At 45.7% G+C, this 27,152-nt stretch overlaps 1 protein-coding gene and 2 long non-coding RNA genes across 6 annotated transcripts in view; 2 read left to right on the forward strand and 1 right to left on the reverse strand.

Moving 5' to 3' along the window:
- LOC139359997 (uncharacterized) lies at window positions 1-15,338 on the forward strand. Its single transcript, XR_011616839.1, has 3 exons — window positions 1-136; window positions 8,024-8,084; window positions 15,146-15,338. It is a non-coding gene; the product is annotated as an uncharacterized lncRNA (long non-coding RNA).
- Window positions 15,337-27,152, reverse strand: part of LOC105477014 (TNF receptor superfamily member 11a) — a 66,377-nt gene continuing 54,561 nt past the window's right edge. For all 4 annotated transcript variants that reach the window (XM_071085228.1, XM_011733311.3, XM_011733309.2 and 1 more), the window contains one exon: window positions 15,337-21,604. In XM_071085228.1, coding sequence (XP_070941329.1) covers window positions 21,321-21,604 — 284 coding nt within the window. In that variant the 3' untranslated portion in view covers window positions 15,337-21,320. The remainder of the gene's footprint in view (window positions 21,605-27,152) is intronic.
- Window positions 21,514-27,152, forward strand: part of LOC105477012 (uncharacterized) — a 12,750-nt gene continuing 7,111 nt past the window's right edge. The window contains exon 1 of the long non-coding RNA XR_011616838.1: window positions 21,514-21,636. This is a non-coding gene — a long non-coding RNA (uncharacterized lncRNA). The remainder of the gene's footprint in view (window positions 21,637-27,152) is intronic.

Raw genomic sequence — 27,152 nt, forward strand, 5'->3', positions numbered from 1 at the left:
TCCACCCCCAACTCTGGCCACCCATGGGGATTCTGCCACCACCATGGAAAACACCTGAGCTATCCTGCTGGAGAGGCCCCGTGGAAGTGCACTGAGGCTCCCTGGCCTAGAGCCGAGGAAGGGAAGCACGGAAGAGGTAAGCAACTTGCCCAAGATGGCAGAGCCTTTAAGCTATGGGGCCTGAACCCAGGGTCTGCCATCTTGAGGACCAAACCACCACTGTCATGAGCCCGTGGTAAGAGCTGCCATGCACACGTCTGCCTTTGGGGAGGTTTCAGGGGCGCTGAAGGGTAATGGAAGCCCACTGGGCTCCATGCCTGGGGTGGCACAGCAGGGAGATGAAAACAGCACTGAGAGGCAGCCAGGGAGGCAGGAAGAGGGCCTTAAAGATCTCAAAGGCCTGCAAGATCTCTTGGCGCTGGAGATTAATGGACCTCCTGGATGGGTCCCCAGGACCTCGCTTGCAGCTTGAGCTGCAGTGTTTCCTCGAACCCCGAGCTGCTCGATGGAACACACACATCCACCTTTGCATCCCTCCTGCCCATCACTCAGTCCAGTACACGGTAAGAGCCCAGTAAGGTACGGCTTCAGTGAACGAGGGAGGCAAGTCCAGACCAAGGGCCATGTCTCGGTCGTTGCTCAATAACAAACCACCCCAAAACTAGTGGCACAGAGTGGCCTCTGTTATTTACTTACAAGTCTAAGCTCAGCTGGGAAGTCTTAGGCAGAGTTACTCATGAGGCTGCAGTCTCACCTGGAGGCTCACATAGGGCTGCATGGTCTAAGGTAGGGTCTGCAATCCCTGGGTCATGGACTGGTACCAGTGGCCTGTTAGGAACCAGGCCGCACAGCAGCAGGTGAGCGGCGGGTAAGCATGTATTACCACCTGAGCTCCACCTCCTGTCAGATCAGCAGACCAGGGCCATAGGAGCGTGAACCCTACGGCGAACTGTGCCAGCGAGGGAGCGAGGTTGTGGCTTCTTATGAGAATGGAATGTCTGATGATCTGAGGTGGAAAGGTTTCTTCCCAAAACCTTTCCCCAGCCCATCTGTGAAACAATTGTCTCCCATGAAACCGATCTGTGGTACCAAAAAGGTTGGGGACCACAGGTCTAAGGTCTCATTCACAGTCTGGGGCTATAGGCCAAGGAGCCTCAGTGCTGTTCCATGGGGCCTCGCCAGCAGGATGGCTCAGGTGTTTTCCATGGTGGCAGCAGAAGCCACAAAGATCAGGCCCCCATGCACAAGTACTTATCAGGCCTCTCCTTGGGTCACCTGTGCTGGTACCCATTGGCCAAAGCAAGTCATATGGCCAAGCCCAGCATCAATCTGGGAAGGGACTCCTGTAGGCCATAAATACTGGGAGGTGTGATTCATGAGAGGGCATGAAAGGTGTGACACCCACCTCAGGCATATTAACCCAGGGGTAGCCCTTAGGCCTGAATTCGGGAAGAATTCTTTTTCCTTCTTGCTCTACTAATAAACTTGGAATAGAGGTGAATTCACATTTGTATCAGTTACAAAATCAAGAACAAGTCATCTGGGCATGATGGCTCACACCTGTAATCCTGTGGCACTTTGGTAGGCCAAGGCAGGTGGATCACCTGAGCTCAGGAGTTTGAGACCAGCCTAGGCAACACTGCAAACCCCATCTCTGCTAAAAGTACAAAAATTAGCCATGCGTGGTGGCACACACCTGTAGTCACAGCTACTTGGGAGGCTGAGGCAGGAGGATCGCTTAAACCTGGGAGATCAAGGCTCCAAGTGAGCCAAGATGGTGCCACTGTACTCCAGCCTGGGTGACAACGTGAGGCCCTGTCTCAAAAAAAAAAAAAAAAAGAAAAAGGATAAGTCAAGGTCAGGACAGAACAACCAGAGGATTAATTTTGTAACAAGTTCAGTTAATTCCTCCACAGGCTTCTAGGTCCTTTGGAGCAGTAGAGCCCACAGGAGAAAGACAAGAGACAGGAGCCCCCTGGACCCCGCCCTCCCCACCTTCCTGTGAGTGGCGTTAGGCTGGACGTTGCCTCAATTCTTCACATCCTCAGAGACATCATGAAATTGGTTGGCATAGAGCAAAGGAGCTTTTGGCCAGGGATTTTCTGCTGGCTGTTTCTATTTACTGGGGGCAAACTAATAGGAAATTATGTTCTTACCTTGGCAACTATAAAGTATTTTCCTTCTGATTCCCTAATCCCTGTAGATGGTGCTTATGTTCACCTGCTGCTACCAAATGCTGACATTCGCTCGGACTGAAACATTATCCCAGAGGTGTGTTGTGGTAAAGTGGTTCTCAAACATCTTGGGAGGTGTAAACCTCTTCACACGGGCTCAAGACATCTCCAGACCAATTTCCTTCACCCTCCAAAATCATAAATAGAGGCCATTACAAATCTCATCCCCTGAATGGATGGGGAGAACAGCACAGATGGGTGAGCCACAGTGAGAGACGCTATAAGGAAGTTACTAACCAAAACCCATTCGGACAGTGTCCTGTTGACTTCTGAATGTGTCCGGGTCCAGGCAGGAAACAGACGACCCACACAAATTGGGTCATTTGAGAATTTAATAAAAGAACTTGCATCTCCTGCCCTTGTTTCTGACTCTGATCCTCTGTGCTCCACCTTTGACTCCAGCTGTAGGTGGAGTGAAGTTTGGGGACCCACCTGCTTGGTGCTCACATCCCTCCCCCCAGGCTGACTTTGCCCTGGGACTTCCCTGACACTGCAGAGACTTGGAGGCCACGGGAGCTCACACTAAACAGATGACACAGGCACAGCCAGAAACTTGCAGGGAGTTGGCCGGGCGCGGTGGCTCACGCCTATAATCCCAGCACTTTGGGAGGCTGAGGTGGGCAGATCACGAGGTCAGGAGATCGAGACCATCCTGGCTAACACGGCGAGATCCCGTCTCTACTAAAAATACAAAAAATTAGCCGGGTGTGGTGGCGGGCACCTGTAGTCCCACCTACTCGGGAGGCTGAGGCAGGAGAATGGCAGGAACCCGGGAGGCGGAGCTTGCAGTGAGCTGAGATTGCGCCACTGCACTCCAACCTGGGTGACAGAGCGAGACTCTGTCTCACAAATTAAAAAAAAAAAAAGAAGAAAAAAAAAAGAAACCTGCAGAGGCTACTGGGCAGCCTCTACCGATGGGACACGGAAATCCACCTATCTTGTGTGTGGACAGTTCTGATGCAGAATCTTCGTGCTTCTGCAGAAGGTCCTGGGGGATCAAATGCTCGATGCTCTGCTGTCGCACTGGCGTTCCCTCTGCCCTGATTTCACACTCCCTGGTCCTCCACTCCACTTCCCAAGAAAACTCCTGCCCATAAGACCTTGTCTCCATCTTAACTGAGGTGTGAGCAGAGTGTCATAGAATGAATTGTGTCCTCCCAAAATTCGTATGTTGAACTCCTACCCTCCATTGTCATTGGATTTGAAGATAGGGCTTTAGGGAGGTAATTTACTTTAAATGAGGTCATATGGGTGGGGTCTTAGTCCAATAGGTCTGGTGTCCTCATAAGCAGAGGAGGAGACACAGTAGGAGTGTGTGCACACAGAGACAAGGCCACGTGAGGACACAGCGAGAAGGTGGCCGCCTGCAGGCCAGGAAGATGGCCCGCACCAGCAATGGATCCTAACAGCATCTTGATCTTGGTATTTTGTTATGGTAGCCCGAGAAGACTAATACACAAAGTTTAGGCAAATCATGAAGAATAGTGTGGTACACTAGGGGACCCTGGGGTCAGTGGGGACATTACCATCCTTCATGCTAGAGGCCAGGATGGGAGAGGCAAGTGGAACCTGGACACAGAGAGGCTGGGAGAAGAGAGATGAGAGCTGTGATCTTTAGCCACAGCTGACCTGCGGGAGGGAGCTGGCAGAATCTAGGCCCTGGCCTCCCTCTCTCCCTCCTGTCTCCTGCTACGGCCTCCTAGTGGCACAACCAGAAACCAGAGTGCAGAGGGTCCTGTTGGTGTGGTCCATTGTACGTCAGCTTCGGCCCAGAGCAGGGCAGACAGAGAAGGATGTAGTGTGGATTTAGAGGGCAAACCTGAGACTTGCAGAACAAACACAGGACCACAGCAGAAACCCCACTGTCCTAGTGGTGTCCTCTTTTGTCTGAATCTTTTTAGATTCTGGAGGGAGTAGCAGATCTTTGCAGTCAGAGCTGGGTACCCAAATGTATTAGTTTTTTAGGGCTGCTGTAACAAGCTAAAAAAAACTGGGTTTCTCACAGTTTAGGAGGCTCAAAGTCCAAAATCAAGGTGTTGGCATGGCCATGCTCTCTTTGAAGGCTCTAGGGAGCATCCTCCCATGCCTGTTCCAAGCTGCTGGTGGATGCCGGCCACCCTTGGCCCTACTTGGTATGTGACTACATCAATCTCGTTTCTGCCTCTGTCTTCACATAGCTGTCATCCCTCTGTGTGTCTTCCTCTCCTTATGAGGGCATCATTCAATTTAGGGCCCATACTAATCCAGTATGACCTCATCTTAACTTGACTATACCTACAAACATTCTATTTCAAAATAAGGTCACGTTCACAGGTGCCAGGGCTAGGACTTCAACCTATTTTTTTGGGAGGGGACACAATTTAACCACAATACCCTTGGCCTGGTGCGGTGGCTCACACCTGTATTCCCAGTACTTTGGGAAGTCCAGGTGGGCAGATTACTTGAGGCCAGAAGTTCGAGAGCAGCCTGGCCAACATAGCAAAACCCTGCCTCTCCTAAAAATATAAAAATTAGCTGGGCATGGTGGCAGGTGCCTGTAATCCCAGCTACTTGGGAGGCTGAAGCAGGAGAATTGCTAGAACCCGGTAGGAGGTTGCAGTGAGCCGGGATCATGCCACTGCACTCCAATCTGGGCAACAGAGGGAGACCCTTTCTCCAAAACAAACAAACCAACAAACAAAAAAAACCAACACGACACCCAGACACCCATGGTAGGCTATATGTCTGGGAAAAGCTTTTCTTCAGCAGGGATTGAGGAGAGGGACTTGGAGTCCTATCTAAGACTGGATCCTGAAATCCTTGAAATCCTGGGAATTGGGGAAAAGTCACCCCAAATTCCAAAGCTACAGTGGTTCTCTGCTGTGCTGATTTTCAGCTAGAAACTAGAATTCACCTTTGGGAGCAGACCATTCTTTTGCTTTGAGAAAAATATATGATTGCCCTTTTGTTTATGCAAAGTGAAGCAACTATTCTGTTCTGAATGATAGTGGCTCAAAGGGACCTGTGTGATAATCTCAAAGTTGATCTTCATGAGTGGCAGGTTTGCACCTTGCAGACTGTTTCAGGGGAAGGAGTTGGGCCTCGTTTCCAAGTAGGGTAAACATGGTTTCAAGTACATTCCCATTGCTTGTGGTGGAGATGGGAGAAGTGGGCAATGGACGGAAGTTACAGGCCCTGAAATTTGGAGCCGAGCTGAAGGCTAAGGAGAGATCTACCCTGAAACTCACAGTAGTATGCTGAAACGAGCTGTGTGGACTTGTAAGAGCCGATTGTAAAATTTTCAGGAATTTTCAAGCTGATTGATAAACATGGCCATCATTTAAAACTAAATTATAGGCTGGGTGTGGCGACTCACGCCTATAATCCCAGAACTTTGGGAGGCTGAGGCAGGAGGATTGCTTGAGGCCAGGAGTTCAAGACCAGCCTGGATGAGAGAGCAAGTCCCTGTTTCTACAAAAAATTCAAAAAGAATGACTGATGGTGGGCTCAGGGATGGTGGTGGCACATGCCTACTCGAAAGGCTGAGGCAGGAGGATTCCTTGAACTCAGGAGTTGGAGGCTGCAGTGAGCCATGATTGCCTCACTGCACCCCAACTTGGGTGACAGAGTGAGACCTTGTCTCTAAAAAAAAAAAAAATTAAAATTAAATTATATAAGTTTACAATTAAATACATTATATTAAAAACAGAGGTCATACGTACTCAGAGCTCATTGCTTGATAATTATTTTACAACATTTTCTCTCATCAGTGCTCTTGAAGTCTATTGCACCAGTGGGAGGAAAATACAATATAAACATGTGCTATTGTGCATCTCTTCCCAACTCCATTCAATAACATCACAGCCTGGAGCTTGAAATCTACCCTGGTGGGAGCATTTACATCACAGGAATTGCAAACGCTAGGGCTCAGCCCCTCCAGCAGGTGGCTAAATGTTTACCGGCACCCCACGGCCAGACAGAGATGCTGCTGACTCTAGAGTTGTGGGCTGTCCAGTGCTGTTTGCCTTTTTTGTGCTGGGGAAGGGTAAACAGGAAGTGGGGTGTGAATCAGCATGGAAGAGCACAGTAGCCTGGAGAAGGAGGTGACAAGGTGGCAAGGGTGAAGTAGGGAAGGTGGAGCGCAGCCCAGCCTGGGATTTACAGGATTAACACTGCTGATGATTTACAGACCACAGAGGCTCCGTGATGGCAACTGAGCACTTTTGACTCAACTCTGTACCAAGGGCCCCAGAATAAAAAAAGAACCTGTAAACACGGCTTGAAGAGTCTAAGAAACAGCCTGAGAATGGGACCCAAGTCGGCACTGGGTTTTTCGTCCTCCCACAGGAAGGGGGCTCCACCTGTTGTCTCCAGGGAGATTGATAAGGTCTAAGGTCTGGAGAATCAACAGTCTCTTCTCTAGGCTTTCTCTAATACCAGAGTATGCCCAGGGGATATTCTCCAAGGGGAGTGCCATTCATAGCCTCTCGTAAAGTTACGTGTCCACAAAATAAATAGCTCATGAACTGGGGCTCCACAAAACACACTTTGGAAAGTTCTGCATTAGACACCTGGGCATCACGCAAATCTACCCAGCCAGCCCAGCACTTTCCAGTCCTATTCCAGTGCAGTGATCCATAAAGAAGGAAGTGCCTGTTATTTTCTCACACATGGCTATGCTCAAATGGACCCCTCCCTTAGAACACTTCCTCATCACTCCACCATCCCCCAAAATGGGAAGAACTCTTTTTTGAATGATTTAATAATGAAGAGCAAACTTCAGAACATTGACATCACCATCATGTGGCCAGAAAGCATCAATGAGGGCTAGGCTGCTAGATTTAGCAAATAAAACTACAGGATGCCCAGTTAAGTTCAAATTTAGGATAAGCGAAGGATAACTGTTAGCATATATGTAGGTCCTGTGCAATATTTGAGACATATAAATACTGAGAAAGTACTTGCTCTTTATCTGAGAATTTAACTGAGCATCTTGGACTTTCCTGGCAACACTGGTGAGGGTAGGATTTTTAAGGAATGCTGTCAGGTCTTTGGGGAGGCTATTCTGGGGTAGTGGGAAGAGAACAAGCTTTGGAGTCAGGGCTGGAGGGACTTTGAGTTTGGCCACTACAATAGCAACATGAACAAGTTGCTTAACCTCTCTGACCTCCAGTTTCCGCAGCTATAAGTAATTGTGGGAGATCATATCTCCTCCATAAGATGGCTGATAGGATTAAATTTGAAAACACATGAAACAGACTCTAGTGCAATGATCAGCACGTAGTAGTTAAGTTTAACTATTGTTAGTCCCATTCTCTCCTCACACTGTTCTCTTTTATTTGGGGTCAGTCGTTGAGGACACAAATAATTTCGCTGGAATCCTAAAGGCTATCGTGAATAGTACAACCTCCTGCAAAGTTTTCATCCTTTACCTTTCTGTTTCCATGGGGCTTCAGTAGTTCCCAATCAAGGACCTAAATTACAGCTTCTCATTCTTCCCTGCACAGCCCTCAGGCTTGAGGACCTCAAGAGAGACATCTAGAAGTCATTCTAGGGAAACTAAGCCCACAGCCCCTGGTCTACCTGATAATTCAAACATTCAACAATGCTACTAAGGACAGTTAGCAAAAGCCTGCACAGAAGGCTCTGTGTTTTGTTTGTAAAGTGCTGAGTTTACAAATAGTGTTGACTTGGCTTGTGAACCGCTGCTGGACAACAGGCCAAAGAGGGCAGAGGAGTCCTGCCCCAAGTGGCTCTCCTCCTCTGTGTCTTCCGCTGTCACACTGTTGCTGAACACATTTTATTTTCAGTTTCCTAGGCTAATGAAAAACTGTAAAACTGAAGCTCCGAACACGGTGAACTCCTCAAGCTGTGAGTATTAGTCTTTATATTGGCTTACGTGATTATTTTTGTAACAGTGTTACTTCTCTAATTGTGTTCCATTTGGACCAAAGCTAATTGTTTAAAATTAGTTTGTAGCATGTTTGGACTAAGTAGGAAACAAAATCATTTGGCTTGGGCAGTGAAGGGAGTTATAGGGAAATTTGGGGCAACTCAGTATTCTAAATCGGTTGTGCGTCATTCTGAAAGTTGATAATCCATATGCATCATGTAGACCAATAACTTTTAAACAACCATTTCCTGGAAGAGAAATGAGAACAGTGCAAGGCTGCCATTGTTCCAATTACAGCTTTGCTTTTTCCCAGAGTACAGGAATCTTTACATTCATTTCAAAACAGCATTAAGGAAGTGGAAAGCTTTCTTTTAATGACAATGCAACCTCATTTGAATGTTTAAAAACACTTCTTGAACACAGAACCAATTGCTATCCTACCTACTGCTTTGGTATCAAGGATGTTGACTGTAAAATCTTAATTAAATAATAAGACAGAAAAAGTCATCATGTAAGAGTGCAATTACCCAGAAGAATACTTTATCTCATTATTAACTTCTTTGGATGGATCTAAAATCTATAGAAGCTGTGCTTTTAGGAAAACAAACAAATAAAACAAACTTCTTATCATTAGCAACTATTTTAAACTGCTTTGAGAGTCAGTCTGTGGCCAGCATCAAAAGCCGGGGGGGATGCGGAGCCATTGGTTCTTCCATGCATTGCTGTGTTATAAACACACATGCTGTGGTCTAAATGTCCGTGTCTTCCCAAATTCATATGTTGAAACCTAATCACCAAGAAGATGGTATTAGGAGGTGGGGCCGTGAGGTGGGAGGAGCCCTCATGAATGGAATTAGTGTCCTCATAAAAAAGGCCCAGAGAGCCATCGTGCCCTTCTGCCATGTGAGGGTACAGCAGGACTTTGCCAGTCTGCAACCCAGGAGAGGGCTCTCACCACAACTTGGCTAGGCTGGCACCCTGATTTTGAACTTAGCCTCCAGAATTGTGGGAAATACATTTCTACTGTTTATAAGCCACCTAGCCTATGGTATTTTGTTATAGCAGCTGGAACAGACTAAGACATACAGTCCAGCAGTCCCACTCCTATGTACTCACCCAAGAGAAATGAAAACTCATGTCCACAAAGCTCTGTCACTACAGAAACCCACAGTGAGTATTGACAGCAGTTTTATTCATAGTTTCTCAAAACCAGAAATAATCTAACTGTCACTCAATTGGTGAATGGATAAACAAATTCTAATACAACAAGGCAAAAAAACCAAAAAAAAAAAAACAAAAACAAAAACAAAAACACAAACACTATTCAACAATAAAAAGGAACAAGCAAGTGACACATGCAAAAACATGCCATTATGCTAAGTGAAAGAAGCCAGACCCAGACAACTACATACTGTGTGATTCCATTTATGTGACATTCTGGGAAAGGCAAAGCTGTAGGGATAGAGAACAGGTGAGTTGTTGCCAGGGGGCTCAGGTGGGGAAGACAATTGACTACAAAGGAGCGGGAAGGAACATTTTACAGTGATGGAGATGGTCTATGTCATGATTGTCTTGGTGGTTGCATGACTATGTGCATTTGTCAGAATTCACAGAACTGTAGATGTGAAAAGGTGAACCTTCCTGGATGTAAATGATACTGACTCAATACAGTGATGCATTTTAAAATGAGTCATTTTGTGACTCTCTGAGTATGCTGCTGTTGAATAACCTTTCATTAAAACTCTTAATGGAAATGAGCATGGGGAAGGTGGCCAAGTGGAGCGAAGGTGGAGTGACTCCTTTGCTCTTTAATAACTAGCCCAGGTGCTACGCTGTAGCTGCTTTTCTGTGTCTGAGCAGGAAACAGAAGTGGCTTGGGTGACAGGGCCTATGACTGACTGTAGTGTTCTTGAAGAACAGTGGCCACCATCTGTCCCTCTTGGTGAATGCCCTCTAGTCCATGGTCGCCTGCTCATTGTCCACATCATCCATGGATGCTCAGACATGGTGTGTCTGGGTTTGTATTTGTATTCGTTTGCTCAGCTTTAAAGATCTCTCAGCCATATCATGATGGTGATTTCATTATTTATGATGAACATATGGGGTCATGAACACAGATCCACAGGGCCCTGCAGCATACACCCAATAGGATGCAATAATGGACAAACGCCCATCAGCTATTTTGGGCTGCCCATCCTTCTGACATTGCACACGTATCTGCACTTGCTCTAGGTGCTAAAAAAGGATAACCAGTGTCATCTTATCACAGAAAAAAAATCTCTTCGGGGGCATAGTGCCAACAAATGACAATCTAAGGATGTAATGTTAGAGTTCTGCAGAGAAATAGAACCATAGAGAGAAAGACAGAGAGAGAGAGGTAGATATATAGATAGATGTGTGTATATATACACACACACATATATAAATATATGTATATATAGAAATATACATATATAGATATATTTTATATGTATTACATATGTATCTATATGTATATGTGTAATATATAATATATTGTATTAGTCAGGTCTCTCTAGAGGGACAGAACTAATAGGATAGACATATATAAAAAAGGAGTTTATTAAGTATTAACTCACCAGATCACAAGGTCCTATAACAGGCCATCTGCAAGCTGAGGAGCAAGGAGAGCCAGTCCGAGTCCCAAAACTGAAGAACTTGGAGTCCGATGTTCAAGGGCAGGAAGCATCCAGCACGGGAGAAAGATGTAGGCTGGGAGGCTAGGCCAGTCTAGTCTTTTCATGTTTTTCTGCCTGCTTTATATTCTAGCTGTGCTGGCAGCTGATTAGATGGTGCCCACCCAGATAAAGGCTGGGTCTGCCTTTCCCAGCCCACTGACTCAAATGTTAATCTCCTTTGGCAACACCCTCACAGACACACCCAGGACCAATACTTTGTCTCCTTCAACCCAATCAAGTTGACACTCAGTATTAACCATCACATATACAGAGAGATTGATTGAGTTATTAATTATAAGGAATTGGTACATGCAATTATGGAGGCCAAGAAGGCCTATGATCTATTGCAAGTTGGAGATCTGTTGTCTGGAAAGCTGTTGGTGTAGTTCAAAGGCTTCAGAACCAGAGGGCTGATGGTATAAACTTCAGTCCAAGTCTGAAGTCCTGAGAACAAGGTGCACTGAGGGTAAGACAGGATCCATGGATGCCCCAGCTCAAGCTGTTGGGCAGAGAGGAAAATTCAACCTTCCTCTGTCTTTTTATTCTATTTGGCCCTCGACCAACTGGATGATGCCTGCACGCTGGTGAGGGTGGGTCTTCTTTACTCTGTCTACTGATTCAAATGTGTGTCTCTTCATAGAGGCAGAAATAATGTTTAACCAGATATCTGGACATCCTGTGGCTTAGTCATATGTATACATAAAGTTAACCATCATAGATATAAAGTTTTCAATGCAAAGTTCTAGGATTTACTATTTAATTTGGGACTAAATTTGATTTTAATGAAAATATCTGTGGTATGTAGAGAGTATTTCCATCATTGACTCTGCCTATCCAAATCAGTTTAACTCTAGTGTATAGCATTTTGTTACAGCTGAAAGCAGAATGCCTTGGAGGAAGCAAAAATTACTAGATATAAACATGACCACCTATCCACAAAGTCATCCTAACCATGGGCAGGTCTTGAACTCCTGACCTCAAGCCATCTGCCCAGCTCTGCCTCCCAAAGTGTTGGAATTACAGGTATGAGCCACCGCACCCAGCCAGTTTCATTTTCCTTGACTGCCTAAGGCATTGTCAGAGGTTCTTATTTTTCCTGCTCCCTTTGGGAACCCAGATATGAGCACGAGTTCTTGATCTTGTAGCTCATGGTTTTGCTTTTCTTGAAGGAATTTCTAAACAATCTCATATTTCAATCTACCATGGGCTGTTGCTTCTTCACAGGGTATTGCCTTGGGCTCACCTGTATGAAATCGCTTCTTCAGCGTTGTTTCCCTTAGCTTGCCTTATCAATTCTGCTCTGAAATCTCTCCTTTAGACATAGTGGCCTTGTCTGGACTTTGGTCAGCGTGTGAAAATGCAGTAAGGAAGTTGGGATGATAAAAAGGCAATGAGGTTTAAGGGTGTTCCTGAGGCTTCAGGGCCTATCACTCGTATTCATTCATTCAGCACATGTTTCTTGAGCATTCACATATACCAGGCATCATGCTATCTGCTGGATACAGTGGTGTGTGTGTGTGGGGGGGGGGGGGGGTGGTGGTGTGTGTGGTGGTGGTGGTGAGACAGCTACTATTCAAATTCTAAAATAAATTTATCATTACAAGCTGGAATAATGCCACAAAGGATAAGTTCCAGCATTTCTAAGCACCCCTAACAAGGGGACCAGTTTGGTCTCAGGGAGAAAGGGCAGTTAGGAAATGCTGCCCTGAGGAAGTGCTGTTTGAACTGAGATGTGAATTGGATTTAACCCAGGGAAAAACCAGGAAGAATGCTGCAGTCAGAGAAAACCACATGTGCAAAGCCCCCAAGGCAGGCAGTGTGTGCACTGGAGAGACCAGTGCAGCTGAAGGTGGGGAGAGTAGCGCGAGATGAGGCTGGAGGGTGGGGAGCCATGAGGACCATCTGAAAACCTTTGGTCTCTATTCCACGAACAATGGAGAGCCGTGAAGTTTAAGTGAAGGCTGATGAAATTCGATTGGAGTTTTTTATTTTCAAGAGTACCTGCTCTTGGGAGAGCTGGTGGGGGTAAGGTTCACAATGCCCTGATTCCTTTTTTCCCAACATCTGCCCATCTCTGGCATAGTCGGCTTCACTAGCTGTAAGTATAAACACAGTCACGGTTCATCATTTTTCCAATTAATATTAATAGCTGCTCCCATATTAATATTAATAGGAGCTCCCATGTCTAACTGCTCACATTTGAAGCCTCCCCCACTGGTCATCCATGAACCCCAAGGTCTTACTTGGTCCAAAGCAGACAGAGTCTCTTTCCAAATGCCCCAGAGAGGGTGAGGAAGGCTAGTGACTTCAGTAGGTAGGTCCCTGTCTCCCGCCTCGGTCATGGCCTCTGCTCATGATTGGGCACTAGTCCCACGCATACAAATACTCCCCTCGGTGGTAGACAAGTATTTGTCTATCCCCACTGAGGGGAGGCTTGGGCTTCAGAGTTAAAATCAGACTTCCCTCACTCACATACTCTGCCTTTGTCTTCAGAGCTGAGTCAGAGGCAGCTGGATGTGCAGGAGCATCCGCCTGTCCAGCCCCAAATCTCCCCCACAAAACTTCCACGTCAGGCCATCAGCCCAGGTGCACCTTTTGCACCCTGGGTGTCCTTCCCTGCTGGGGAATCCAATCCTTCAGAGAAGTTCCCAGTTGTTGACCCTCTTGGGGCCTTTCTTGTCATCCAGCACAGGCTCTGTGGACTAAGGGACAACTGCAGAGGCATGTTCATTGTGCTCTGGTCACAACAGATATTTACCATGTGATATTTACTAGACCAACACAAACCAACTGGACTTACATTGATGTGATTAAACAACCTTCCCCATATGCCAACAAAATCTGTCCCGGGGATGCTTGCTCTCTCCCCCTTGTCAGACATAGAGGATGATGGCATTTGCCCTCTGTTTTTATTTTTTCCCTCACTCAGCACTCATTATAATATTCTCCTTAATATATAAAATAATCAGAAAATATCAATAGAAAGACATTTCACGGGCCGGGCACGGTGGCTCACGCCTGTAATCCCAGCACTTTGGGAGGCTGAGGTGGTGAATCATGAGGTCAGGAGATGGAGACCATCCTGGCCAACAGGGTGAAACCCCATCTCTACTAAAAATACAAAACTTAGCTGGGTATGGTGGCACATGCTTGTAATCCCAGCTACTCGGGAGACTGAGGCAGGAGAATCGCTTGAACATGGGAGGCAGAGGTTGCAGTGAGTTGAGATCGCACCACTGCACTCTAGCCTGGCGACAGGGCAAGACTCTGTCTCAAAAAAAAAAAGAAAGAAAGAAAGCTATTTTACAGTTTCCCAACCAATAAAACACATTTATATCAGCATGTGTGTTAACAAAACTCAGTTTCCATGGGAGAATGGGCCCCTAGGAGGGTGACTGCTGCATTCCATAAGGATACAGGACAATTTTAGGATATGCCAGCTCAGAACTGGGCCCTGACATTGGGAGTCCCACTGTGTAAATGTGGAACCATTTAATCTGAATAAACACTACTGGTATACATCTCCTGAAACATAATTTTTTTAAAAAATGAAAAATTATGTCTTCATTTTTTGCTAATCATAACAAATACTTACAGAAATGCTCTAAAAGCTTTAAACACGCATATTCCAGTTTCCAGAATAAATAAAGAACTTTCAAAACTCACTAAGAAAACAATTGAAAACAAACAATCCCAGTGCTTTGGAGGCCAGAGTGGGAGGATTGCTTGAGGTCAGGAGTTTGAAACCAGCCTGGATAACACAGCAAGACCCTCTCACTACAGAAAAATTAAAAAGTTAGCTGGGTATGGTGGCACATGTCTAGGCCAAGCTATCCAGGAGTCTGAGGTAGGAGAATCATTTGAGCCTGGGAAATCGAGGCTGCAGTGAGTTGTAATCACACCACTGCACTCCAGCTGTGGTGACAGAGTGAGACCCTGTCTCACAAAAAGAAAGAAAAACATGAGCAAAAGATTTGAACATACTTTACCAAATAAGATATAAAGATAGCCAAATAAGCACATAAGAAGGTAGTCACAGACTTCAAATGAAAGCCACAGTGAGATGCTATACACCTATAAGAATGGCAAACATTAAAGCAAACCAGCAAATAACTGACGATACAAAATGCTGGTGAGGATGTGGAGCAACTAGAACTCTCATGCATTGCTGATGGGAATGCAAAATGGTACAGACACTTTAGAAAACAGTTTTGCAGTTTCTTACAAACTGGTATTTACCATACAATCCCATAATCCCACTCCTAGATATTCACCCAAGAGAAGTGAAAGCACACGTCCACACGAGTTTTTATAGCAGCTTTATTTGTAATCTCCCCAAACAGGAAAGAACCCACATGTTGGTGAATAAACTGCAGTACATCCAGACAGTGGACTACTATTCAGAAATAAAGAGGAACTACTGGTGTACCCACCGATGGATCTCAAGGACGTTACATGGAAAGAAGCCAGACTCAAATGGCTGTGTGCTGTGTAACTCTGTTTACACGACAAATTGGAAAAGGTGAAACTATGGGAAGCAAGAACAGATAATGGTTGCCAGGGGTTAGGGGTGGTGGGGAAGGGATTAACTAAAAAGGGAAATGGGAACTTTGGCATGTTGAAATATTCTATATCTTGACTGTGATGGTGGTGGTTACACAACTATGTATTTTTGTTAAAACTCATAAAACTATATATCTAAAAAGGGTGAATTTTACTGTATACAACAAACTCAATAGACCTGATGTAAAACATGTTTATTTTTCCACTGACAGAGTAAATATTTAGAGAAAGCTCTTCTAAGAACTTTAAACATTTATTTTAATGGTTTCTTTGCCATTGAAGGAGAGAGGCTATAAAAGCCAATAAAAATGAATTTGCTTCTTCATTTTAGTGTAAGATGTTTTACTGCCGCTGCTTAAATGGAGATCGTCTGTAAGAGCCTCATCATAAGAATGTCATTTTTCTCACGACTTAAAGTCTGTGCAGCCTTTGTTTCCTGGGCTACCCCTGTCCATGAGAGCCTGGGCAAGAGTGAAAGCTTTCACTGGACTCCAGTGCCCTCCTGAAGGCGCCTGGACCTATAATGCCACCTCCTCTGAGCCGGTGGTCGATTTGTTATTCTTCCTAAATGGGGAGAGGCACCAGGAACACCAAGAGAAATCAGCCCACATAGCCTTTCAACCTTCACATCCGGCTATTCTTCATGCCCTACATATTGGGCTACAAGGGAAAGGCCCACTGATGCCCATTTGAATCACAGTCTTTTAAGACAGTATAACGTGAAGTTATATTGGGTAAGTCTACTTCCCTCAGTGTGTCATGTCAGAAGATGACAACTTTTGGGTCAACCATCACTGTCCTGCCAACTGTCTATGGAGAAGGTGCGTCCCTCCGACCTAGTTGCAAAGAGTGGGAAGGTGTTCCAGGTGGGCAGCAGAGCTTGGTTACAGTTATGTGGTCCGACGTGATGACTGAGATGGCTCCTGTGCCCAGGAATGAACAAGTGTCAGAGACAGGGAGGGAAAGTGGTGTAGGACGGTCAGATCCCTACTACTGGAATCTTCTAGGAACTGCCAGTGAGTCCTTGGTTGTCTCTCATCCCACGTCATCCTCACACCAGCACAAAAGACTAATATTAGTACCTTCTGTTTACACATGTTGAAAACAAGGCTAAGAAGTGATGTAGCTGCACAAGGTAAGTCCGCAAGTTGCAGCGCTGAGTCATGAACCAGGTCTGTCTGCAAAACGTCTGCATTTTCTATCACACAGGGAAGAGGGTAGTGTCACCAGCTCCTTGGTTAGTACGAAGATCTGGTCACAGGCCTGTAATTTTGTCATTTTAACTTTTATACTATTGGTAATCTTAAAGATTTTTTTTAAAGCATTCCTGTATGCCAGTTTTACGAATGGGATCAAGGACAGAGATGTTAGCCTAGCATGAGTTTCAATCCCACCCTGGGGTCAGGATAACTGGGGTAAGAGGGAGGTAGGAAGAGAGAAAACTGGACTCACAGCTGTGCAGAGCCATGCGGGTGTGTCAGGAGGAGCAGCAAGTCTTGTGGGGGTGCCTGCCCACTGGGACATTTATTCGATCCTCCTCTTTGTTGAAACTTTGGGGGACATAGGGTTGTTTTGCTGCAGTAGGCAGTTCTGCAGTGGGGCAGCCATGGGGGTGTCGGTCCAGGGTGGCTCCCCCTGCACCGCTCAGCTTGGCTTCAGGGATGCCACCTAGACCCCACCTGTGCTCACGGCTGGCACCGCCACTCCCCAATGTCAGGTCCCGCCTCTTCTCTGGCAAAGCTTTAGTGGTTGTAAGACTTTACCAGCAGGGTGAAGGGGTGAGGAATCCCACAGACGGCCCCTTTCCAGAAGCCTCCTCTGGTGCTTGGAGCAGAGCATTGTCTCCTCTCCTCTGCTCCGAACCCTCCAGCACTCCTCATCTCCTTTCCCAGGTGCTCAGGGCCCTGCCACTAAAAGCATACTCCATAAACATGATGACTTATCAACAGAGTGTTTAGGGCTTTGAATGCTTTGTCTCCTCTTCCAAAGCGGGTTAGGCAACTTGTGCCCAGCGCGCCCCAAAGCAGATGCACAAGACTCACATGCCATCAGACACTGTCAAAGAGCAAACAACTCAAAACTACGTTTCTTCCACCAAAGACAGCACCTTTGCTCAAGCTCACCCTTGTATAATCATAACAAGATTCTGTTTGTTGAGCTGGGGTCAAGGGTGAACACTAGATCTTTTATCTGTTTATATGCAGGTTCCTCTACCCCAAGGTATCTCACCAGTTTTCTTGATTTTAGAAGTTGTCACTTTTCAATTTTCTGTGCCAAAGGAATGCGGAAGTAGTACAGTGGGCTCAGTTCCCAAATCACCTATATTTGGCTCTGGAAGGAATTTTGACACAGCACTGAAATATGAATGTGGGTGTCCCTCCCATTGTGGGAATCTACAGTGCTGTGCATTAAGGGAATTCAATCACCAGAGAAGGAACTACTCGCTGGTTAGGGGCTGGGCCATGTTCCTCTTTTGTTCCCAGATGCACTCTTCTCTGCAGCACCTTTACTCCACGCAGTGCCCTGTGGTGGACAGACGGCAATGGCACCATCTTCCCCTCCGCGTGTCCACCCCCTACCCTGTCATTCTGCAACGCTTCCCGTGGGGGGATGGGCTGTTCCCCCATCCCTTGGATCTAGGCTGCCTTTGTGACCTGCTTTGGCCCACAGAATGTGGCAGAAGTGACAGTGTCCCGGTACAAGCCTAGGCCTCAAGAAGCCTGGCAGGCTTCCGCTTGTTCTCAGGCTCAACACCACCATGAGAGCATGCCCAGCTGGGCGACTGGAAGCATGGGGGACAGGTGGAGAGCACACAGCCTGGCCCAGCCAACCAGCTGGGTCATTGTAAATGGGTAAGCAAACCAGGCCGGGTGGGACCAGGCCTGAAGAACCACCCAAGCTGATCCAACCCATAGAATTGGGAGCTAAATAAGTGGTGGTTTTTGTTTTTGTTTTGTTTTTCCACTGGAGTGCACTGGCCCAATCAAAGCTCACAGTAGCCTTGAACCCCTGGGTCTAAGCATCCTCCTGCCTCAGCCTCCTGAGTAGCCAGGACTGCAGGTGCACACCACCATGCCCAGATAAGTTTTGTATTTTTTGTAGAGATGAGGTCTCACTCTGTTGCCCAGTTTGATCTCTAACTACTGTCCTTCAAGGGATCCTCCTGCCTTGGCCTCCCAAAGCACTGGGAGGCATGAACCACTGTGCCTGGCCAATGGTGACTACTTTAAGCCACTAAGTCTTGGGGTGGTTACACTGAAAGAATCCCATTTTTCCCACCACATGAAGGTTCTGATCTATCACATTCAAACTGATCTTGAGAAATTCATTCTTCTGGCAGCTGGGTAAAATATGAGTAGGAAACACGATACTCCATTTCTGTTTCAGCTCTTTCACTGGGTATCCAGGCTGTATTTTAAGAAATTTTTGTGAAATCAACAGCATATATATTATCAAAGCAAGTATTTTCTGTCCCTTGTCTATGGTCCAGGGAACCTGCAATAAGATACAAATGAACGGTTGACACCATACCATAAAGATTAGGAATAAGCATATCATAAAGATTAGCAATAAGCTGGATCATGATTTTACAGTAAGCCCGGTTTGAGCAAGCCATAAAAAGGATTTTATGGTCAAATATAAGTTTAATATAATCTCTTTATCATGTTTCCCCAATAACTGTTCATTATTGCTTCATTTTGTTTATACTTGTCACATATATCTCTATAGTACACAGACACAGACTTATATTTTCTATACATTTCTTAGCATATAGTTGCCTTTGGATCAATACGGAATTAGTAGGGATCAGTGCAGGAAAGAATATTACCTTTTTCTGAAAGTAGAGTCTTACATATTTATATAGCACCTTTGATTTAAGGAGCTCATGGTACTTTAACATTCACTGTAGCATCCTTCTGATATCTCTGGGTAGGGAAACTATTATAAATTATCATTATTGCCTTTTTATAGAAGGAACAAATAAAAGCAAAGAAAGGCGAAGTGCTCAGTGAGATGACAGTCACAGCAGAGACTCGGGTTTTCAGCTCAGAGGTCTACTTTGTGAACTGTAACTCTGTAATATATTCCATATCAAAAGATATAATGGTTTCCTCCATTTGTATAACATCTCCCTGTGGATGATGTTAAGTAAAAGGGCAGGAATGACAGTAAATTCCCACCAACAGATCCTCCTGGCTGTGCAGTTATTTCCTGCAGTTCTTTATGTTGGCTAAGGAGTCCCATAAATTACAGAACTGTCCTGTGCTTCTCCATTGAAAATCCTAATTGACCGCTACCACCCCAGTATTTCCAGCAGGAGGGAAAAACCAGTGATCCACAGTCATGCTCTTCAGCTGGGCATTTGTGGCCAATAAAGTCTGGGCAGTGACCACTATTAGTGCTTTCTTTTATAACCTACCAGATGTACAAAATTAATTTTAACTTGCTTGCGTATTTTTGCTTTTCTCCAGTATTTGCAGGGAACTAGTGCTCACTGAGTAACAAAAGATAAAACCAACCAGGGAATTTCCTTCCATCTGGACCATCCTCTAGGTTTCTCACAAAGGGGATGATGCCAAGAGAAAGACACCTTTAGGATAAGAAGTTTTCTTAAATTCACAACATGCGGTTTGGCTTTAAATTTAAATGCATTGGAAAATGGAATGTTTTCCACTTCTACAAGGCCAACCTACAGATGCACGATTACGTACGAATAAAAGAGGATCCATTTATGCTATTCTCATCTAGACAAAGAAAATGCAAATTAAAATTTCAACTTTATTCTTCCTTGAACTTCCCTGGCCCTTTCTTTCCAGGAGCCCCATGTCCTGTTCGTTTTCTCCATCTTTTCCAGAGAGACCTCTAGAATAAGAATGCCAAGCCGCAGCAACTTGGAGTTTTAGAAATTTGGTTACCAAGTACCTGAGTGCCTCTGCCAGCGTGGAAAAATTAACCACCTGGGGGTAAGGTCACATACTGAGCTTAGTTCTGCTTAAGGACCGACACAAACTTAAAAACATTCAGGAGAAAAAAATAGGGTTTCCTTTTTTCTTTCTTTTAGAAAAATGAGAATACAGAACATTTTTCAGAATATGGAAGTCCCACCACATGTTCCCAGCAACTATCTCCCGGCCTCACATGTTTAGCCTTTTCCCTAAAGTGCTTACAATGAACACACACAGGGAAAGTCATCTCCAAAACACTGTGAGAAGGGGCACAAAAGAAAATATGTAAAGCAGGCCAGCGTGCGGGCTCACGCCTGTAATCCCAGTACTTTGGGAGGCTGAGGCTGGAGGACTGCTTTCGCTGGGGAGTTTGAGACCAGCCTGGGTACCATGGTGGGACCCTGTCTCGGTGCGGGGGAGGGGGAGAATCTGGGCATGGCATGCAGCCGTGATCCCAGCTACTCCGGAAGTTGAGGTGGGAGGATCACTTGGATTGCTTGAGCCCAGGAGTTAGAGGCTGCACTGGGCTATGATGGCACCACTGCACTCCAACCTGGGCCAGAGCCAGGTTGCCAAAACAAAAACAAAAACAAAAACACAAAAACAAAAAAAACGCAAAAGAAAAGAAAGAGACCCTCACCTTTAGGATAATTTTTGAGAAAACTTTTAAATTAAAAAAGAGGGGGAAAAGATACCAAGAAAAGTTATGAAAAGGAATACAAATATGGGGGGAAAACACAGACCCCCCCCCCCACAGAACAGGATAGTCATAAAAATAGCTGTCATAGTGCCACAAATTACTGCTGCGAGTTTGAGGGGCGGCAGGAGAGGCATCTGCCCCAGTGCAGGGGAGCTGCTGAGCATCCGTGGGCCTGGGGAGAGTCCTCATCAATTCACTTGCTGAAAAGCCCATTTCCTGGAGGGCAAGGTGGGCGGAGAACGCCCGGTGGTCTTCTTCGACTGTACCGATCGATCCCTGGGTGGTCGGCGCTGGGGCCATGGGGGGCGCTCAAGCCTTGGCCCCGCCCTCCTCCTGCACCGGTCGCGAGGCCTTCTCCGGCTCCCGCAGCCCCTCGGGGCCGCCGCACGGGTCCGGGAAGCGTGGGCCGTTCCCCGCGAAGGAGTCGCGGCGCGCCAGGGTCTCCTCCTGCACCGGGCGGCCCACGGGCTCCGCCGCCGCTGCAGCGCCCTCCTGCGAGGTCTGGCTGACGTAGACCACAATGATGTCGCCCTTGAAGTTCATCACCTGCCCGCTGGAGATGAACGTGGAGTTACTGTTTCCAGTCACATTTCCTGCCGGGAGAGGAAGGGAGAACACGGGGAGGGTGAGTCAGCGCCCGGAGGACGGGTCTCCCGAGAGGAGTGGAGGGCGGCTTCCCGGCTTCCCACAGCCCCGGGCCACAGGGAACCACGCTGTCAACCTCCAGGCCCACTGAGGTGGAGGAGGGCGGGGCAGAGAAGAGAGGAGGAGAAGAGAAAAGAGAAAAAAGACAAAAGAAGTAAAGAGAAGAGGCGGGAGAGGAAAAGAGGAGGAAAAAGAGTGGAAGAGGTGGGGGGGAAGGGGGAGGAGAGGGCGAGGAAGAGGAGAGGGCGAGGAAGAAGAGAGGAAGAGGAAGGAGAGAGGAAGGGGGAGGAGAAGGAGGGGAGAAAGAGGAGGAGGAGAGGAAGAGGAGGAGGAGAAGAGGAACAGGAAAGGAGGGGAGAAGAAGAGATGAGAAATGAGCAAGCCTAGGGGCAGACTCATGCTTTACCATTTGCCTGTGATGTGGGACTCTGGGATACTGGCAAGAGAGCACACCAGGATTACAGAATCACAGACAAGATTCAAATGTTACAAAAGAGAGAGAGAGAGAGAGAGTGTGTGTGTGTGTGTGTGTGTGTGTGTGTTTTCAACACAGAACAAGCACAGCTAAGGGAGGAGACCTCAGTCTGCTCTCCTCTCTGGACTCACATCTGAGGCCCTGTCACCCTGCGTGCCTTGGTTCCTCGTGGTCCCTAACGGCTCAGCCCTGGAGGATCATGGGGCCATGTGGGCTCAGTTTTCAGTAGTGATTAATCAATTTCCTTAACATTAAAAAAAATTACTTCCGGAAACAAAGGAGATTCACAAAACTAAAATGGAAAAAAAAAAAAGTCCTATAAATCACTTTTCCCTTCTGAACTCTGAAGGGTGTTTTGTCCCTAGGGGGTTCTATCATCATTTCTTTGTGGGTGACTAGATGTGGCCAGTCTTTAAGCAGCGGACGTTTTGAAAAACAAACAGAAAGCCCAACAAATGTTAGGAAACCTGCTAGCTCTTATGATTCTTCCATTTTAAAGACAGAAATTTCCTAGTCGTTGGTCTAGGAAAGTACCACAAACCAAGCAGATCTAGAAACGCCCCAACACTCAGCATCACAAACAGAATCCTTCCATTTGATCAGGGGCCAGGAATGTCAGAATGGCTCCTCATGATTCACTACCTTTTTCTTCTCCATTGTGACTCAGCTTAGTAATAATTCATACGAATAAAATGAAGTTTTTGTTACCACTCCATATGAGATTTTCCTCAAATTTGGAAGGCATGTTTTGGATGGCTTGACTAAAATACCGATAGGCATGTAGGAAATTCCTTTGAGGAGCCTTCCCCTGACCCACTGGGTACCTCTAGAGAAGCCAAGACCAAAACACAAGGAAAAGCCCATGAAAACACAAGGATTTCAAGTATGAGCAACAAATCCAAAGTCCTGGAAGGAGGTCTTTGCCTCATGCTGTTTCTCCCATAGGCAGTTGTGTGGGATGTCCTCCAAGACGGGCAGTGGCAGGACTTGTCTAAGAACCCCCAGTGGGGGAGGCCCGCTGGCATTCCTGTTTACCACCTACCCAGCACATTCTCCACCCCCTCTCCACACACTGCCAGACACACAGCATACTCCAGTGAGGGTCTACTCACCACTGTATCTATGCCCTTCTGCTCCCACCACTTACCAAGTTCCTTCTCAAGTCTGTTGTCACCAGATAAACTCGTCAGGAAATTTAATTAAATATTGGGCAAAGCAGTGAAATATTAGTGAGAAAAAATGGGTAATGTTTCTATAAAAACTAAAGTGAATGCTTTGCAAGGACCCAAATAAAAGTGAGTTACTGAAAAATACACGCGCGCGCACACACACACACATACACAAACAAAATGAAACCACCACCACAAACTGTTCAACTGGTGTGGTGGTGTAGGCAAGGAAACTATGAAAAAAGAAAAAGGAAGGACTTCTGGTTTCAAAATGGCGGCGCAGAAGCAAGCTCGTTCCACTCACCCCACAGAAAACCAAAACAAAATATACAGCACCGACATTATCACTCAAAATATTCGAGAAAACAGATATGACAATGAGACGGTTCCCAGGGCTACAGAGAAGTGAGAAAGTAAGAAAAAGAACAGGAAAAGGAAATAGTAAAAGTCCAGAAGGATTTTGCTCTCAAATACCTGTAACTTCTCATTTCACACTGAAGAAATAGAAACTGGAAATTAGATGGTATGGTTAATGTAAAAAGGGCTCAGGAGGCCGGGCATGGTGGCTCACCCCTGTAATCCTAGCACTTTGGGAGACCGAGGCAGGTAGATCACCTGAGGTCAGGAGTTCAAGACCAGCCTGGCCAACACAGCGAAACCCCATGGCTACTAAAAATACAATCCCAGCTACTCAAGAGGCTGAGGTAGGAGAATTGCTTGAATCCAAGAGGCGGAGGTTGCAGTGAGCCAAGATCATGCCACTGCACTCCAGCCTGGGCGACAAGAGCAAGATTCCGTCTCAAAAAAAAAAAAAAAAAAAAATAGGGGGCTCAGGACACTATAATTAGCCAGTACATACAGGCTTATACTAAAACATAATTGGTGTGTAAATATAAGGTATATGTTTTAAGTAAAAAAAAAGTTTAAGATATGAACTTATGACATTTTTAAGTAACTCAGCAACTGCTGACCAAGTGCTAATAAAAAGGTTTCTACCGTAGCAGCAACAGACAAGTAGACATAGCAACACAGTTACGTCTTCCTATTTGAGAAATCACTATTTCATTAATAGAAAAAGTGAAAGTGAAAAATAAAAAGTACATGGAATGGGACATTCAATTTTAAAAAATGTACATACAATGAAAATTCTATTCTGATTAAAAACATACCATGTTTATGTAATAACATAAGCAATTTAAAGTTGCTTAGACGTATGATTACTCTTGACCTAGTTCCTCTAGTTTTAATATACACCATGACACAAACAGATACATCTATGAAGAGGATAAAGAAGAGATGAGATTAAATGCAAAACCATCCATCATGAGGTGTTCTCACTACATCATCGTTGCCTGCTGGCTCCGTTGTTCTTCAGTATCATGTGAAGCTACACAGAGAACATCTCCAGCCACTGCATGATTGATTTATGGTTTTGAATTTGCTCTCATCTCTTCTTTATCTTCCTCACTGATTTATCTGCTTATGTCATGGTATATATTATTTCTCTACCATTTTAACTTTTATTTTTCAACAAATCAACATGAATCCATTGTTGTTTACTTTTTTCTTGTGAGAACCTTTGATGAGTCTGAACCCAGGTAAAACCTATGGTTTGTGTAAAGTCTTTCATCTTGAGAATTTCATTCCATGCCATTGCTCCATGGCAAACAGTATCTTTGATACTGATAACCTAAATATTCTGTAGCACCTATATTCATTTTTGTTTTCTTTTTTCAGATGGACCTCAAACCCTTTTGCATAAGTAAGATATCTAAACATTTCAGAATCCTTTGTTTCATGGACTGAACCAAGAATATTATTGTTGGGGGACTGAGTGCGGTGGCTCACACCTGTAAACCTGGCACTTTGGGAGGCCAAAGTGGGTGAATGCTTAAGCCTAGGAGTTGGAGACCAGATGGGCAACATGGTAAAACCCTGCCTCTATGAAAAATGCAGAAAAATTAGTTGGGTGTGGTGGCACACGCCTGTAGTCACAGCTACTTGGGAGGCTGAGGTTGGGAGGATCACCTGAGCCCAGAGATGCTGAGGCTCCAGTGATCTGTGATTGTGCCACTGCACTCCAGCCTGGGCGACAGAGTGACCCCCTCATCTCAAAAAAAAAAAAAAAAAAAAGAGTATTATTTTTGGAAGGCCATGAGGCTTGTGGAAGGACAAAAACTAGGCCTTTAAATTCCTGACCATTGGCCGGGCGCGGTGGCTCACGCCTGTAATCCCAGCACTTTGGGAGGCCGAGGCGGGCGGATCACGAGGTCAGGAGATCGAGACCATCCTGGCTAACACAGTGAAACCCTATCTCTACTAAAAATACAAAAAATTAGCCAGGCGTGGTGGCAGGCACCTGTAGTCCCAGCTACTTGGGAGGCAGAGGCAAGAGAATGGCATGAATCCAGGAGGCGGGGCTTGCAGTGAGCTGAGATCAGGCCACTGCACTCCGGCCTGGGCGACAGAGTGAGACTCTGTCTTGAAAAAAAAAAGAAAGAAAAAATTCCTGACCATTAAGATGTAAAGGACAGTTACCTAGAAAGATTAAGGAGATTCTCAAACAAGTTTATTCTTCAAGTGTTTCTTTAATGAAGCTACAATTAATGACAAAAACAACCTTCGGTCAAGTCCATCCATGGTGACTCTTGAGAGATATGGTAAACTGATAGAGACTAAACTTTTTTAAAAAAGTTATACTGGGCCGGGCGCGGTGGCTCAAGCCTGTAATCCCAGCACTTTGGGAGGCCGAGACGGGCGGATCACGAGGTCAGGAGATCGAGACCATCCTGGTGAACACGGTGAAACCCCGTCTCTACTAAAAAAATACAAAAAAACTAGCCGGGCGAGGCGGCGGGCGCCTGTAGTCCCAGCTACTCGGGAGGCTGAGGCAGGAGAATGGCGTAAACCCGGGGGGCGGAGCTTGCAGTGAGCTGAGATCCGGCCACTGCACTCCAGCCCGGGCGACAGAGCCAGACTCCGTCTCAAAAAAAAAAAAAAAAAAAAAAAAGTTATACTGATCTGCCAATCACAATACGCGGCAATTCTTAAGTGGCAGCAGAGTGGTCTCCATGGGCCTGTGCAGCTGCACAAGGCCTTATGCTCTGCAGAGCTCCACGCTGGGTTAAATGCTTTATTGTCATCATGAAATTCTTATTAATTTTTGCAAAAGGGGGAAATTTTTCATTTTCACTGGGCTATGCCAGTTATGTCACCAGTCCTGAAGACATGGGCAGCTCTTAGGAGCCCTACTCTGGGAACTTTCCCCATTGAGGCTATAATCTAGCACTACCATTTTCGGAAGTAACATCTTATGAGTTGGACATTTTTCAATATTCCAGAAGTGTTTGCTAATCAGATTTTCTCTACTAATTTTCTCTACTACAACTCAGTAGAACTGAGCTGTAGAAGTCATCCACTTTGCTTCTGAAATCCCAATCCTGTGACATGTTTTCCTATATTCAAGCCACCCACCACTCGCTGTGAAACACCGACTTTCTGATGGAAAACTGGGGGCTGTCCTTTGCGGATGGGTCTACTGATTGTATCAACTGGATCTTGAATGCTTTACCTACAATTTCGAGTTTCGGGTTCTTTAACATGGAATGAGAACCAAAAGTCACTTGCCAAAAAGTAGTCTAAATGCAGAAGCCTTCTAGAGTTTTCTTCCTTCCACCTTTCACAGTTGTCTCATTCACCTCAACTTCAATACCACAAAGGTTTTAGCAATTCATTCCCCGAATCATCCCAATATTCAATAGTTTTCACAGAAATAATCATGATTATCAAACCCATTTTTTTTCTTGACAGTTAACATAATAGTTAACGTTTTAAATGACAAGATCAGCTCAC

This window comes from Macaca nemestrina, chromosome 19 (assembly GCF_043159975.1).
Source record: "Macaca nemestrina isolate mMacNem1 chromosome 19, mMacNem.hap1, whole genome shotgun sequence".
Taxonomy (NCBI): domain Eukaryota; kingdom Metazoa; phylum Chordata; class Mammalia; order Primates; family Cercopithecidae; genus Macaca; species Macaca nemestrina.